General features: G+C 45.2%; 1 protein-coding gene across 10 annotated transcripts in view; it reads right to left on the bottom strand.

Moving 5' to 3' along the window:
• LOC115098699 (protein NLRC3-like) overlaps positions 1–17,344 on the bottom strand; it is a 157,216-nt gene that overhangs the window by 31,965 nt on the left and 107,907 nt on the right. For all 10 annotated transcript variants that reach the window (XM_029615513.1, XM_029615512.1, XM_029615517.1 and 7 more), the window contains one exon: positions 3,291–4,992. In XM_029615513.1, the coding sequence (XP_029471373.1) occupies positions 3,291–4,992 (1,702 nt within the window). The remainder of the gene's footprint in view (positions 1–3,290; positions 4,993–17,344) is intronic.

Here is a 17,344-nt window from a genome sequence, read left to right as displayed (position 1 = left end):
CTGTATAGTTTGTGCTTGGCAGCCAATAGTAAGTGGTTGGGTGTCTGAGCCATTCCACCACTTTCACTAACACAATGTGCCACTCAGGTCTGTTGTGATGGGGACCTGTGACTCCATCCCAACAGGCGTCTACATCACCTTTGTGTGCCATTACAGAGATGACCATTGCAAATATGTTATATGTATGTTAACGTGGATCTTACCTACAAGCCAACCATCGCCATACAGGCCATCTTCGAATTTGCGAAACAGAGCTGATTGCCTGAGTATGAAGGCATCGTGCGCTGATCCCGGAAAGCTGGACATCACCGAGAGGATCCGCATTCCAGCATCACACACCACTTGCACGTTGAGGGAGTGGAACTGCTTTCTGTTGCGGTAGGCTGCCTCCGTCTCACGGGGTGGAACGATGGCCACATGAGTGCAGTCAATAGCTCCAATGACATTCAGAAAGCGGGCAAGGGCATGGAAACCACGCTTGAGGTCCATCAGGTCCTGTCTGTTGCGCGGGAATGCTATGTAGCGAGGCATACGGTCCATAACAGCTGCAATGACCTGGTGCAGACACCGGGAAAAGGTGCTCTGTGACATGCCACCCACAACAGCTACCGTGGATTGGAAGGAGCCACTTGCTGTGAAGTGCAGGGCGGCCAAGAGTTTGGTCAGGCCGGGGACGGCACGGCTCTTTCGGGTTCGGGGCTCAAGGGCACCTCGTATGTCTTCATATAGTTCCATGATGGCACGAGTGCTGAGGCGATATCTGCTGATGACAACATCCTCTGGCATACCCAGCAATGAGGTTCGTGGCAGATAGATCCGCTGCCTGTAACGACGGCGACGTCGACCAACGTCCTGGCGTCTGCGTTGGGCCTGCTCAGCCATGGGGTGCACCTGCCCCATACACTGTGAATGTGTGGAGCAGATAGACCTACTAAGAACAGGCCTTTTTATTGGGCAGCTGTACCTTTGTAGGTCTGTGGGGATTGGTTTTGCACATTTTCGCTCAACGCGATATTAGCGCGGTGCGCGCCGCGATAGACTGTATCGCATTTGAAAGGGTTGTAGTTATTGGCCGCGTTAGGAGCCGCGCTAACACCGCCGCTGGTTTCGCGCCACGCGATACGTCCTCCCTACTTTACATATGCCCCGCCCCAACTCCACCCCCTGAATACATTTTCCCATATTTACATTCGCGAACCGCGATAGATGCTTGTTATCGCGGTTCGCGAATTTATCGCACGCGGTACAGCCGTATCGCGCTCGGTAACTCCTTGGAAAATGACCCCCTTAGGCAGCTATTTGTATACTTTTGTTGTCAGGGCCACCTTCATTGGCTGCCTGTAAGGAAGAGGGGGCGTCATGTTTTACACTTTTTGCTGCTTTTTATTTTTGAACTGCTGGGCCCTTTAAAGCATCAAGACCCATATTAGTTTCAATGCTCCCGTGTTAGATTAGCGGTTTGCAGGAAGCTGTAACTAAAAAAACATGGCTGACAAATGTCAGTCAGCCGTGTTTTATTTACATTTATTACCTATGCATGAGCTGCTTTCCATGGATTTGCAAAATTCATGCATGCAAATGCCATGCAATGCAGCTCATTGGAATAAGGGAGGGAATCTAAGACAGTTTATGCAAATTATCACAAATATTGCACGATATAGGCCGTTTAACGTGCATTATAGCCCTACCACTGCTTGATAAATCTCCCAGTTAGATTGTAAATCCTGTGGGGACAGGGAAATACCTACAGTATTTGAATGTAATCTGCTTTGAAGGGCCAAAAAATGGAATATAAATCAAATCAAATAAATTTATTGGGTTCCTAAATATGTCCATTTCTAAATTTGCAAAACATTTAGGCGTAACTATTAACACTGATTTATCCTTGAAGCAACACATTTCAATGGTAACAAGAAACTCCTTCTATAAACTACAACTTTTGAAGCGTCTTCGACCTCTACTATTTTTTCGTGACTGTTGCACTATTCTTCAATCTCTTATTTTTTCTGGTCTCAACTATTGCAATTCTTTATAAATAGGTCTTCCAGATAATACAATCTACCCACTACAATTAGTCCATAATGCAGCAGCACGTATCCTATCAGGCACCTCAATCAGAAATCATATCACCCTAGTACTTCAGACATATCATTGGTTACCAATAAAATTCAGAATACAATACAAAATTCTCACTATCATCCACTCACTCATTCATAACTCTTCCTCCACCAGACTTTGTTCTCTTCTCCGAATCTACAAGCCTACTAGACACTTAAGATCTCTAACAAAAAACTTTCTTGATATACCTTCACCTCGACAAGCTCATCTAGATATCACAAGAAAAAGGGCCTTCTCTGTAGCAGGCCCTATTCTCTGGAATGCACTACTGGATTCATTAAGATCTACATCCAATTCAAACTCATTTCAAAAAATCTTTAAAAATATATCTTTTCCAAATTGCTTTCAAAATTATACCTATCAAACAATTTCACATCCTTTTTCTCACCATTCTGCTTCCACTCTCCAATTACATGGCACTTATGTTGATTATGTTATATTTGAATGTAGAAATTTAATAATTATGGATTTTATTTATCGGGTTTTTTATTTTTTTATTATAGTTTTTTGTAATTTAAAGAAACAGTTAACCTGTTTGCAATGTTATATGTAAGGGTTCTGCCCAATGGTTCCTGTTTAACTGTAAACCGATACGATGTGTGAACGGTTATCGGTATAAAAAAGACATTAAATAAATAAAAAAAAATAAAATAAATATCTTTGAACACCGTTTTGACTAAACTTTATTTGTAAAGGCGGTATAGAAACATTTTTAAATAAATAAATAAAATAAATGTCATAAATATTTATTAGGGCCAATCCCATGCGGGAGACATAGGTTTGGGTCGTGGGCTGTAGAGGCAGCATTGACAGCCCATGGTTGGGGGGGGGGGGGTGTCTCAGCCATTGCACAGTGGCAACACCTAGGGGCCAGACTTGGGATGCAAGTGAAGTAGGTTCTAGAAGGAGCTGCGGTCTATGGCCCCCAGCCAAGGCCCATCACTGCAATGGCTGGATTAAAGGGGGGATATGAAAAAGGTAATTGCAAATAAGGGCTCATGGAGGTGGAGCTCAGTAGAGGCCAGATCTGACTGAGCTGGAGTAAGTAAACAGCTAGCTTAAAAAGAAAAAAAAAAGCTATCCTTATTTTCATCTGATTTTGAAATTTTACTGGGAAACTTTATTAATATGAAATTTAAATATTCAAATTAGGAGCCTTAAGAATGACTTACATGACATTTCTACAGTTTGTTATTATAGTCTGTAGTTGTTCCAAGCCTTCATTTCTCAGCTTACATAGCCTAAGGTCAGCTTTCTCCAGTTTAGAAGTCTCCAGGCTGTACTTCAGGGCTCTGATGTCTACAGAGTCAAGGGGCGTATTCAGTAAATTGACAGTCTTGAAGCAAGATGACAAATCTTTTGTCAGAGGAGCATCATGCAGCTCAAAAATACAGTGGCAAAGGTTTAGCAAGCTGGTACCTGTGCAGCTCTTCTCAATCCAATTTTGAAACCATGAACATAGGGATTGCCTTATGTCACTGCTCAGTGAAGGTGGATCTGAAAACAGGCTGTCAACGCTTTGGTAAGTCAAGAGGCCCATGAAGAACCTGATAAAATTCTTAAACTTTGACTTGTGTTCAGCTGTAATTCCTTGTAACAGTGAAGTGTTTTTAGGGTGTGGAGGGATCTCTCCAAACACCCAGGCGTTCAGGCATTCTATGAGCTCTTCCTCACCCTGGATTTCCCACACACAGTGTAAGGCAGCAAACATATCTCGTATGTTGGCATGTCGGTACTCAAAATTATCATCACTTCTCGCCTTCAAGAGATGCTCAGAGAGAAATTCCTTAAGGAAACTCTTGTCTTCAAGATCCTTTCTCATCATAATCTCTACTCCATGAATGAGATTTCTGTAGGATATTTCTGTCACTTGGTGTATAATTCCTGTAATTTTTTCTCTTTCTTGGTCTTCTATATTCAGGACAGTAGAATAATTTTTGTTTTCATTTGACAAAATGTTTCTTAGACAATTCTGCAGCAGGGAAACCACTATTTTACTGAAAGTGGCCAGCTTACCTTTGTATTTTTTGCAACCCTGTTCTCTGGAACTGTTCACCAATGTATCGCACAAGATACTGCTTAAGAAGGGAAAAGACACCAAACATAACAGCTCCTGCTCTTTGATCATTTGGTAAATAATATCTGCTGTCGCCTTATTTAGAGAGAATTTCTCATAATATTGGTGGATCTGGTCATTTGTGAATCCATGCATTATGAATGTATGCTTGAAATGCTTACGGATGTTGCTCACAGAATCCAACCGAGAAGTGAGCAGTATATCTGTTTTGCCAAGAAGCTTTTTTTCTATGATGTTTGCAATCAGAATCTCTGTATCTAAGGGCGTATCAATATCACAGTTGCCGGATGATTGTGTGTCTTTCACATCATATTTGAAGTCATCCAGTCCATCAAGAATAATGAGTACATCCTTTGTGTTCAGCAAGTCCGTGAGAATTGAAGACAGCTCTTGGCACTTGGATTCCAGAAGTTTTCTCACACTCATTGATTGCTTGATAGAATTCAGCTCACTAAAGGTGATATAAATTATGCATTTATATAACAACTTCTTTACCCCAGCAGCCCATTTCTGCAGAAGCTTTTTGCACAGGCAGCTTTTTCCCATCCCAGCGTCTCCCACCAACAGCATGCGCCGTGATTTCAGGTTCATGTTTGGCTCTGTGAAGAGATCTTCTGTCTGTATGGTGGTCTCACTCTTATTCATGAATATGTTATTGGCTATGCACATGCTCTTCTCATTTAAAAGGTACAGTGTTCTGTTTAGACAGTCATCTGTTTCTTTTTTCCCATCAGTTGCTAATTTATAGCAGGGTACAGTTGTCTTGTTTACTGTATTTCTGTAAAGCTCCAAAGCATCTATGAAATAAAAGCAATATTCGAAGAGTTAAGTGCCTCAACAACATTAGTGACTCTTCCTTTGCCAGGACAGGGAAAAAATTCAAAGTTCAATGTTTGCTGCTATTACCATAGCACATCATTAAGATTAAACTTGTTAGGGTAATCCCTTGGCCTTTGAACTTTGTGGATATCAGATCTTTATCCACAATACATATTTTTCTGTGCAATGAAATGGAAGGCAACATCTAACACACACTTTGGAGGCCTTTCTTTTGCATGGTCTAACTCAGGGGTCAGGAACCTTTTTGGCTGAGAGAGCCATAAACGCCACATATTTTAAAATGTAATTCCATGAGAGCCATACAATATGTTTAAAACTAAATATAAGTAAATGTGTGCATTTTATGTAAGATCACACTTTTAAAGTACAATAAGTCTCTGAAAATATTACACCAGGCCTTAAGACACCAATACATCTCCTATTAGGAAAACGGACCAAGTCAGGCTGCTATAGAGTCCTACACAGAAACTACACGCCAGCAGAAAACCTCACCTGAATCACGTGCTGTCCCTCACCTAACATAGAATAAAGAGACCAAAACGCATAACAAGAAGCATGCAGACAAAAACTGAATTGGAAACTGCAACAAGCCAGAGTCTCTGTATGCAGTGTAACAAAAGAAAAAAGAAACATCACACATCCTTATAAAACAAATCAAGAAATATAAAATCATCAGCAGTAAAACTGTACTAACAAAAAGAACATATTTCGAAACAGCTGATGAGTGGAATATCCAATAATTAAAAACTCATATAAAACATTTCCAGATACCAACAAAATATTTCAAAATAGCAGACACAAAGATCCAGTAATGAAAAATAATAAGGATACAAAAATTTTTTTGCTCTGCATACCTGGGAACGTTTGATATCCAGGTGTCCTGAGATTGTTCTGAATTAGCAGGAGGTGGGGTGGTTTGCTTGGAACTTTCTCCTCTCTCAGTCACATACCAGCGCTCTCTCTCACACTGGCTCTCAATGACACACCTATACACACATGCTCTCAGTCACTCACATATACAAATGTTTTTTCTCTCTCACTTATATAGGCTCTTAATTACACATTTACACACACATGCTGTCTATCTTTTCACGCTTACACACACACAGGCTTTCAATCACATAAATACATGCTGTCTTTTTCTCTCACACACAGACTCTCATTCACATGCTTACAAACATGTCCTCTCTTTCACTCATTTACACACAGGCTCTCAATCACATACTCACATGCTCCCTCACCTAAATCAGCTCTCAATCACACACAGACACACATGGTCTCTCTCTCTCATTTAAACACAGGCTCTCAATCACATACTCACATGCTCCCTCACCTAAATCAGCTCTCAATCACACAGACACACATGGTCTCTCTCTCTCATTTAAACACAGGCTCTCAATCACATACTCACATGCTCCATCACCTAAACCAGCTGTCAATCAGACACAGACACACATGATCTCTCTCTTACTTATACACACAGGCTCTTAATCATACATACACATGATCTCTCTCACACACAAAGGATCTCAATCATACACACATACTCTTTCAAACAAACAGGTTTTCAATTACAAACTTACACATACAGGGTCCCAATGGTAAACTTACATTCATGCTCTCTCTCTCACAGGCAGGATCTCAATCACAGACATACTCTCTTTCACATATACAGGCTCTCAATCATTCACATACATGCAATCTCTCACTCACACACACAGGATCTCAAACACACATGCTTGCTCGCTCATTCACTCTCTCTCTCCCCCCTTCCCCCCCCCCCCCCCAGGGAACTCGCGGCAGCAGCAGCCACCTCCCAACGCTAACCTCCTTCATTTTCAGCCCTCGCGGAGGCGAAGGCGGAGTCCCATCGGCCGCGGTTGAAGATTTTCATTTTCCTCCGAGCCGCGCTGCAGTCTTCTTCCCGTCGGACACGCACCCGATGCTCTCCACTTCCTCTTCCGGGCCGCGGGAAGAAGAGAGCACCGGCGTGCTCTCTTCTTCCCGCGGCCCGGAAGAGGAAGTGGAGAGCATCGGGTGCCTGCGCGGGAAGACCCGCGCAGGCACCCGATGACTCCAGCGCTGGCACCCGGCTGACACCCGATGACTCCCGCGCAGGCACCCGGATGACTCCAGTCGGCGTGCTCTCTTCTCCTCCCCCCCGCGGCCCGGAAGAGGAAGTGGTGAGCATCGGGTGCCTGCGCGGAAGAAGAGACCACGCTAGTGTGGTCTCTTCTTCCCGCGCAGGCACCCGATGCTCTCCACTTCCCCTTCCGGGCCCGCGGGGGGGGGAGGAGAAGAGAGCACGCCGGTGCCGCTGACTCCAGCTGTCCTGCCGCGTTCCGCCCGGGCTGACAGCATTTTAAGCCCGGGCGGCGGAGGACCGGGGAGCAGCTGGGTCAGTGGGGAACCGCGAAGTATGGCGACACTTGTCTGCGAGCCAGATGCAGCCCTCAAAAGAGCCATATCTGGCTCGCGAGCCATGGGTTCCCGACCCCTGGTCTAACTAAATAATTCATTTCAACATTCTGTGGAGTTCCAACTTTACTGCACAGCATGACAGGTTTGAATTTCCCCTTCTAAAACTTTTACCTCTATATTATCACAAGGAAACCATACTCGTAAAACTCTGACCTAGTATACAGGGAGTTATCTCAACATTAAATATATACTGGTTAAGGAGAATTTCTCCATGTACTCTTGGCAAAGAACACAACAGTTTGCTGTGTAAGATGTCATTGAACTAAGAGCAGGGCTGGTGTAAGGGTATTAGGCACCTTAGTGTACCCCTGGGCCTTGCCCCATACAATAAAAAAAAATTATGGGCCTGATTTTAAAAATCATTTATTGAATAAAATTGGGTTTTACTCGAGTAAGTGAGCTTTTGAAAATTGCTACAATATATACCATTGAATTATCCATAGGATTTTCTCGAGTAAGTGCACTTTACTCAAGTAAACGGCTTTTGAAAATTGCTATGATAGTATGTTACATTTTCGCGCATAACTCCTTTGAAAATTACCCCCATGCATTTATAACACATTTTACATAAAAGAACATTCTGAGATTTAAAAAAATTACATGTATATTATATTTACACGCACTACTGTGGGTACAAACCAGAAATGTGCAAAGAAATCACTTGGATCCCATATGGTATTAGGCCTATTGTTTTGGTTTTTTTCTCCAACATATCTTTATTATGGCATACTGCATCAAAACAAAGAAAAGCAAATGTTGCTTACCTGTAATAGGTGTTCTCACAGGATAGCAGGATGTTAGTCCTCACATATGGGTGACATCACATGATGGAGCCCAATCACGGAACACTTTTGTCAAAGTTTCCAGAACTTTGACTGGCACCTACTGGGCATGCCCAGCATGACACTAAACTTGCAGCCAGCAGGGGTCCCCCTTCAGTCTTGTTTAAAAGCTACAGGAAATGCTGAAAAATAAAATAAGAAACGTAACGAACCCAACAACTCGGGGTGGCGGGCGGGTTTCGTGAGGACTAACATCCTGCTGTCCTGTGAGAACACCTGTTACAGGTAAGGAACATTTGCTTTCTCACAGGACAAGCAGGATGGTAGTCCTCACATATGGGGGAGTACCGAGCTGAGAATGCTCGAGAGTGCACCAAAAGCACCCAAAATGCGCGAAAAGCGCAATGACGGGGGTGGAATTATACCAGAGGCCACTACTCTGGAGGCTGTTTCAAATCCATCATAAGCAGCTCGGACTTCGTGCTTACCAGCTTCAAGTCCTTTGTGAATAATTACTTGGACTGCTTCTTGATATTGCTGTGGTAATGATGTTGTAAAGTCATGCATCTGTTTCCACAGATTTCTTTGATATTGAGTCATGTATAATTGATAAGATGAAATTCTGGTATTTAACATGGCTCCTTGGTAAATCTTTCTTCCCAGGGAATCCAAGAATCTATGATCCTTTCCTGGGGGAGTGGAGGAATGCAGCCTTATCCTTTTTGACTTCTTTTGTGCGGATTCCACAACCACTGATTGGTGTGGAAGCTGTGTCTTTTGGTAGCCAGGAACAGACTGCACCAAATAAGTGGTGTCCATTCTTTTATTGACAGCAGGTACTGTGCATGGGTGCTCCCAAAGTCGATGCTGTAAGTCCAGTAGGACTTCATGGACGGGTATGGCTACTACATGTTTTGGGGGATCCACAAATTGGAGAACCTCTAATGCTTGTTGCCTAGAATCTTCCTCCGTTACCAAGGTGAAAGGTATGGTGTCCGCTATATCCTGGACAAAATTCGTAAAAGACAAATCCTCTGGTGGAGATTTATTCCTTTGGTCTGGAGGTGAAGGATCTGACATAAATTCTTCAGAGGAAGTGTCTGTATGTCCATCATCCCAAGTATCGTATGGATCATCCTGATGAGGAGATATCGGAGATGCTCTTGGTGGACGAGGAAGTCCTGAGGGACCTGGTTGTGGATCATCAAGGGAAATCCGTCCAGGAACCTCTTCTTGTGGTTTGGATGGAAAAGCACCAACCACTTCATCGAATCTCTTCATGAGAAGTTGGTAGAGTGCAAGCTCAGGATGTCCTGGAGCCCCAGGTGACATCGGCATCGATGGCATCGGGTCTGGTATCGAAGACGGAATCGGTGTTGGCATCGATGGTCGTCTCGGCATTGACCTAGGTTGTGGTGCGGGCATCGGTGTAGGCACCAGCTTCGGTACCGGCATCGGTAGAGGCAACGGCAGCAGCGCCGGAATCAACATCTGTTCCTTTAAGGCCTGGAGCACCACTTGACGGATAAAATCCAACAATTCCTGCGGAACAGCTGGTGCAGGCAGAGCAGCTGTACACGGTGGCGATGGAGGTGTCGATGTTCCTTCTACAGAGCCCTGTGGAGGTTTGACTACTGGTGCGTCTCCATGAGGTGAAGGCCCCGGCATCGAGGGTACCGGTGTTTCCTGAGTTCATGGCCACTTCGTGGTCGGTTCCTTTGGGGAAAGAAGCACCGTCGATGACGGTGCTTCGAGTGGTGTTCAATCACTGACTTCGTCGATGTTATCAATGGCGTCGGCGATGGATGGTCCCCTGACCCTTCCGGAAGACGTTTTTTCAAAATTATTCGTTTTGAGACTCCGGCCGGAGATGATTTAGTCGATGTAGAGGGAGATGGCAAAAGTTGTAGATGGAATAGATGCTCCATCTTCTCTTGGCGGGCCTTCCTTCCCTTCGGGGTCATTTCTGCACATTTAGTGCAGGTTGTAACATCATGTTTTTCCCCCAAACAAAATACACACTCAAGTTGTGGGTCTGTAATGGACATTGTCCGATTACAGATGGGACATTTTTTAAATACCGTAGCCACTGTAATGTCGACAGTCGTCAATGAAATGAGGAGAAAGTGTGAGAGAAAAACATTTCTACTCGGAGAGTAAAAACGAGACAACGATTACTCACCAGCCGGTGGAAACCTGAGAGATCCCGTGTGGGACAATATATATATGAGAAAAAGTGACTTTAGTCAGCAAAACACTGTGAGAAATAACTCACAAGGCTCCTGCTCCGCGATGTCTACAGCAGCGCGGAAAAACGAAGACTGAAGAGAGACCCCTGTGGCAGAGGATATATGGCATGCTGGGCTTGCTCAGTGGCCTCACAGGGCCAGTCAAAAGTTTCTAGAAACTTTGACAGAAAGTTTTCCGCAATAGGTCTCCATCAATGATGTCACCCATATATGAAGACTAACATCCTGCTTGTCCTGAGATAACTATTTTTACATAATAACTATAATATCGTTTTAACAGTTTAAAGCAACATTGAGCTAGCAACCATGCTTTGCAACGTAACCAATCTAACAAATTCTTACATTATAACTATAATGACAGTTTGACAGTTTAAGATTATCAGTTTAGAGTGGAATTTAACATTATAAGTTTAGAGTAGATGTTATGAACTCTGCCCGCGGGTTTCCCCGTGAGCAGGCACACTCACCCCATGCTGCATCTTCACCCGACGTGGCAGGACGCCGCTGTCGGGCCTTCTGTGTGGCTGGCGCCGCAGTCGTTGCTGCCCACGCGGCCCGGAGGTCGCCCTGGAGTCTCCTGTGCTCCAAGGTCGGAGCCGCGGCCTTGTTCCTCTCCTGCAGGGCCAGGACTGCCTCCGACGCTGCTCCCATCTTCGCGGCGCTAAGGCCGCATTCCCGGGCTGGCCCGGCGGCTGGAGCCGTCCCCAGGGCTCCCCGCAGCAGCTGGAGCCTCTGCCGACGGCAGGGCCTGCTCCTCAGGCTCTGCCGGCGTCTGTACGTGATTACGTCGGTGTAGGCCGCTGTCCGCGGTCCTGCACAGCTCCTGCTCTCTCCTTAGACGCCGGCGCGAGCCTCTCTTCTAGATTTAAAGGGCCAGGCACAGGAAGTGTGCTGGCCCCACCTGTCATTGGACTTCCTGCTTCAACCCTATAAAGGGCTGCTCCGTCAGTCTGTTCTTGGCCTTGCACCAGAGTTATTTCACTCTGGAGGCTCCTGCCTGCCAGAGCTCCATCAGGTCTTCTATTGTCTTTGTGGAGCTCCTTATCTCGTCTTGTCTGCTCGTCATGCCAAGTCATGTCTTCATAGCCTGAGGTCCTCGTCCAGGTGTGCTGGTGTCTTGATGATTTTCCACGTCCTGGTGTTCTTGCCTTCCTGGATGTTCGTTCCTACGTCTCGTCTTCAACGCTCCTGAGCCTTCTGGTCCTGTGTGCCAGACTCCCTCGGACGACGACTTTCCCGGGTTGGAGTGGCCTGCAGGTGGACTGGTGTCCTGCGCTCTCGAGCCGTCATGTCCTGGATCTTTCCTGCGCTGTCCTGTTCTCCTCGTGGTCCGTGATCAGCCTGCAAGGGCTGTGTAGGGCGCGCAGTGGGACAGGGTGGTCCGCGATTCAGTCCCGCGGGTGGCCTGAGTAGGGCACCCTGAGAGACAGTGCCAATGTCCGCCTTCCCTACTTCTCGTCTTGTCTGGATTCCAAGTTCCTCGTTATGTCTGCACTTCAGCGTCATGTCTTTGATGTCGTTGCATCGACCCTGGTCCGGGATGCTGTCGCATCGACCACTGGTCCGTGATGTCTTCGCAACAGCCTTGGTGTCAAGTCTTCGTCTGCGATGCCGTTGCATCGATCCTGGTGTCACGTCTTCAATAGTCCTGGTGTCATGTCTTCAACCAAGTCTTCGTGTCATGTGATGCCATCGCATCAACCCAAGTCTTCGTGCCATGTGATGCCGTTGCATCAATCTCCATAGTCTTGTCTTCGTGTCAAGGTCTCCGTCTGCCCTCAACCTCAGGCCAGGCCTGCTGCTCCATGCTGCTCGCAGCAGGTCCGAAAGGGCTTGGAATGGTCGGAGGACCATTCACCTTCCAACATCCTTGGATTTTCGCCTTGGGAGCTTGCTGGCCTGGCAGAGGGTAAGACCATCAGCCATGCGGAGCCACCGTCAACCCTTGGCTCGGCCCTTAAGGTCTGGGTCCGGGCTGAGGCCCAAGGGCACACTAAAACCGCCCGTTACGCAACAGTAGAATTATTGAGATTATGAGTATGCTTGTGAGAAAAGCCAAGTTTTGAGTCTTTTTTTTTAAATTTGTGTAGGCAGTGTTCTTGGCGAATGTCAGAGGGCATGGAATTCCAGAGTGTGGGACCGGCAATCGATAGGGCACGTTCTCTGGTGGCATTGTAATGAGTGATTCTGGGTGTGGGAATGTTTATGGTTGCTAGATAGCATGATTGAGTAGGTCTGTTTGCACTGCGGAAGGAGAAGGTGTTATGTGGCCATTTCATATCTGGGTTGTGTAAGGATTTGTGAATTATTGTGAGGGTTTTGTAGTGTATGCGCTGTTGAATAGGTAACCAATGTAGGTCTTTGAGGATTGGGGTTATGTGTTCGTTCCTACGTGTGTTGGTGAGGATGCGTGCCACTGTGTTTTGCAGTAATTGGAATAGTGAGATGGTGTTTTTTGGAAGGCCAAGGAGTAGCGAGTTGCAATAGTCTATTTTTGTGAATATTGTGGACTGGAGTATAGTCCGGAAATCATTAAAATGTAAGAGTGGTTTCAGTTTTTTTTAGTGTTTGCAGATTGAAGTAACATTCCTTGAGGGAGTTCTTAATGAATTTTTTGTGGTAGAGTTGATTGTCTATGATGATTCCTAGATTTCTTGCGTGTTGGAATGTAATGATTGAGTTTGAAGGAGGTTGAGTTGTAAGCATCGAGTTAGGGGGAGTGTTTTGTTGATTTGATATGAGATGTTTGTGTGGTGAGTTATTATTAAGGTTTCTGTTTTTGCAGTATTGAGTGCAAGGTTGAGACTAGATAGGAGGTTCTTGATGGCTGCAAGTGATGATTCCCATGTTTTAATGGCTTTAGGAAGTGAGTCTGTGATTGGGATGACAATTTGTACATCGTCTGCGTATATGTAATGTTTGAGTCCAAGATTGAGAGGAAGTTGCAGAGGGGCAGGAGGTAAATGTTGAAAAGTGTAGAGGAGAGCAAGGAGCCTTGTGGGACTCCTTGTAGTAGATCGAATGCTTTGGATTCCTGGTTGTCTATTCTTACTTTGTATTGTCTGTTTTTTAGGTAAGATGTGAACCAGCGGAGGGGGGTTCCTGAGATGCCGATTTCAGTTAACCGTTCGAGTAGCACATTGTGATTTATGGTGTCGAATGCCGCTGATATGTCTAGAAGTACAAGTATGAATGAGTGGCCTTTATCTAGTCCTTTGAGTAGGAGTCAGATAGTGATAATAGGAGGGATTCAGTGTTGAAGGATTTACGGAAAACATATTGTGAGCTGGATAGGATATTGTTGTTTTCTAGGTATTCCGTAAGCTGGATGTTAATTATTCTTTCCATAACTTTTGATATGAACGGTAGGTTGGATTCTGGGCGGTAGTTTGTAAGTTCATTTGGGTTTAGAGTTGGTTTCTTGAGAATGGGTTTGATCACTGCTTGTTTTAATGCTGAGGGGACTTGACTCAGTGTGAGAGATCTATTTATAATTTGGGCTAATGGATGGGATATAGTGGTGGGAATAGCGAGGAGGAGTTTGATGGGTACAGTGTTGTATGGGTGTGCGGATGGCCTCATTTTTCTTAGACATGTTTCAATTTTGGAGGGAGTGGTGTTCTCAAAGGAATCCATGGTTGCTAGTGGTGCTAATGTATGGCTCTTGGGTGTGGTGCTAATGTATGGCTCTTGGGTGTGTCATCTTGAACCTCTCCTTGCACAGAAATTTATTGAGAGCTCACAAATCCAGGATCAGGCAGAGCCCCCCACACTTTTTGGGTATGAGGAAGTATTGGGAATGGAATCCCTTGCTCAGCTGGTGGTGTGGAATCTGCTGAATGGACTGCTGATGTAGCAGGTTTCTGAGTTCTTTCTGCAGCAGATGCCTGCCTTCCAAGCGAGACTGATGGAGTTGCACTAGGTGTGTAAGGTCTGGATTGCTTTTGAAGTTCAAAGGGTAACCCTCCCTGACTATCTTCAGTATCGAATGATCGGAGGTAATTGCTGTGGACCCAAAGCGATAGGAGTGGTCTGGTTATCTCTAAAAACCCTGTTGGGGTTTTGCATTGTTGGTTTAAGGTGGACACTGCTGGCACTGGCATCACTACCTGCTCCGGGTTTGCTGCTATTGCTGAGACTGTGGTCCGCACTACGGAAAGGCGGGTGGACTATATGTTGGGTAGGGCCTGTAAGGTTGCCGCAGATAGCAAGCCTTTCTGAAGCTCGGGTAGTATTTCCTGCTCAAAGACTTCTGGGCCATGGGAGAACTTGCGTTAGGACTGCTATATTTTGCTCCTTCAATTGGGAAACTGTTTCCTTTAACTTGTCACCAAACAAGTTGTCTGGCTTACAAGGGTGGTGTTATGGTTTTGAGGTGTTTTGGTGGATTCTTGAGTACTACAGTGATGGCCACTCCCACGGGGAGGAGCCCCATGAGAAACTGTAGTACCAGGCTGGATTCAGAATGCACAAACACAGAGATAAATTTTATTATGCAGCTTGTAATAGTCACCAGAGGTGGCAGTAGTGAGTAGATTCTTGCAGCAGCAGTCTGGAGTCCTTGGCTGAGGAGACCCGCCCACAAAGGTGATGTAGGGGGCTCCGATGCAGGTTTCCAGTGAGGAGCTGTAGGTGGTTTCTGAGGATGCGATAAATGATACTGATTCAGCATCTCCTTGTCCATGATATTAGCCATAGGTTCTCACAAGTTATTTTCTGGTCCATAGCCCTCCCATGACAGGAGGTATTCCCAAACTCTGCCTCTCTTCCTTTCGTCAAGTATTGCATCTACTTTGTACTCTATGTCCTCTTCTGCATCAACAGGAGGGGGATCTGGTGTCTTGGTGCTGAATTTGTTGAGAATGAGCGGTTTCAGTAGAGAGATATGAAACATGTTATGAATCTTCATTGCTGGGGGAAGTCTGAGACTGTAGGAGAGGTTGCCCAGACGTCGGAGGATGGGAAAAGATCCGACATAGCGTGGAGCGAAGCAAGCTGATGGTAGCTTGAGTCTAAGGTGTTTTGTAGAAGCCAGACTATCACCAGGCTTGAAGTCGGGAGCCTTGCAGTGATGAGCATCATAGCCCTTTTTAGCTCGGAGTCCAGCTTTAAGAAGCATCTCCTTGGTCTTCTTCCAATGTTGTTGAATCTCATCGGCAGTAGATTGAACTGCCGGGAACGACACTGACAGTGGAAGTGGCAACAGTGGTGAAGGTAGTCGTCCATATACCACTTCGAAAGGTGTTGATCCAGTAGATGTAGCTGGATGGGAGTTGATGGCGAACTCGGCCCATGGTAACAGTTCAGCCCAGTCATTCTGACGTGAACCAACGTAGGCACGGAGGAACTGCTTGAAGGTAGAGTTCATCCTCTCAGTTTGACCATTTGACTGAGGATGGTATAATGAAGTGAAGTCGAGAGTGATATCAAACTTCTTCCAGAATTTGGCTGTGAATTGTACACCTCTATCTGAGACGATGTGTTTAGGCATGCCGTGCAGGTGGAAAATGTGGCAGATGAAAAGTTTTGCAAGTTCACTGGCAGTTGGTAAGCCAGGAAGAGCCACAAACTGAGCCATCTTTGAAAAACAATCCACTGTTACCCAGATGGTATTGTTGCCTCCAGAGAGAGGTAAGTCCACCACAAAGTCCATGGCGATGTGAGTCCAGAGCTCATCTGGTACTGGCAAGGGTTGAAGCAGGCCCCAAGGATGTCCGGGCGGAGATTTCTGTCTGGCACAATTAGCACAGGCCGCTACGTAAGAACATGCCATACTGGGTCAGACAAAAGGGTCCATCAAGTCCAGCATCCTGTTTCCAACAGTGGCCAATCCAGGCCATAAGAACCTGGCAAGTACCCAAAAACTAAGTCTATTCCATGTTACCATTGCTAGTAAAAGCGGTGGTTATTATCTAAGTCAACTTAATTAATAGCAGGTAATGGACTTCTCCTCCAAGAACTTATCCAATTCTTTTTTAAACACAGTTATACTAACTGCACTAACCACATCTTCTGGCAACAAATTCCAGAGTTTAATTGTGCGTTGAGTGAAAAAGAACTTTCTCCGATTAGTTTTAAATGTGCCATATGCTAACTTCATGGAGTGCCCCCTAGTCTTTCTATTATCTGAAAGAGTAAAAAACCAATTCACATCTACCTGTTCTAGACCTCTCATGATTTTAAACACCTCTATCATATTCCCCCTCAGCCGTCTCTTCTCCAAGCTGAAAAGTCCTAACCTCTTTAGTCTTTCCTCATAGGGGACTGTTCCATTCCCCTTGTCGTTTTGGTAGCCCTTCTCTGTACCTTCTCCATCGCAATTATATCTTTTTTGAGATGTGGCGACCAGAATTGTACACAGTATTCAAGGTGCGGTCTCACCATGGAGCGATACAGAGGCATTATGACATTTTCCGTTTTATTCACCATTCCCTTTCTAATAATTACCAACATTCTGTTTGCTTTTTTGACTGCCGCAGCACACTGAACCGATGATTTCAATGTGTTATCTACTATGACGCCTAGATCTCTTTCTTGGGTAGTAGCACCTAATATGGAACCTAACATTGTGTAAATATAGCATGGGTTATTTTTCCCTATATGCATCACCTTGCACTTATTCACATTAAATTTCATCTGCCATTTTGATGCCCAATTTTCCAGCCTCACAAGGTCTTCCTGCAATTTATCACAATCTGCTTGTGATTTAACTACTCTGAACAGTTTGTATCATCCACAAATTTGATTACCTCACTTGTCGTAGGCAAAAGTATCCTCTTTCATAGACGGCCACCAGT

Source organism: Rhinatrema bivittatum, chromosome 9, assembly GCF_901001135.1.
Source record: "Rhinatrema bivittatum chromosome 9, aRhiBiv1.1, whole genome shotgun sequence".
Lineage (NCBI taxonomy): Eukaryota > Metazoa > Chordata > Amphibia > Gymnophiona > Rhinatrematidae > Rhinatrema > Rhinatrema bivittatum.
The sequence above is the reverse complement of the archived record's forward strand: the minus strand, read 5'-3'. Positions and strand labels throughout refer to the sequence as shown.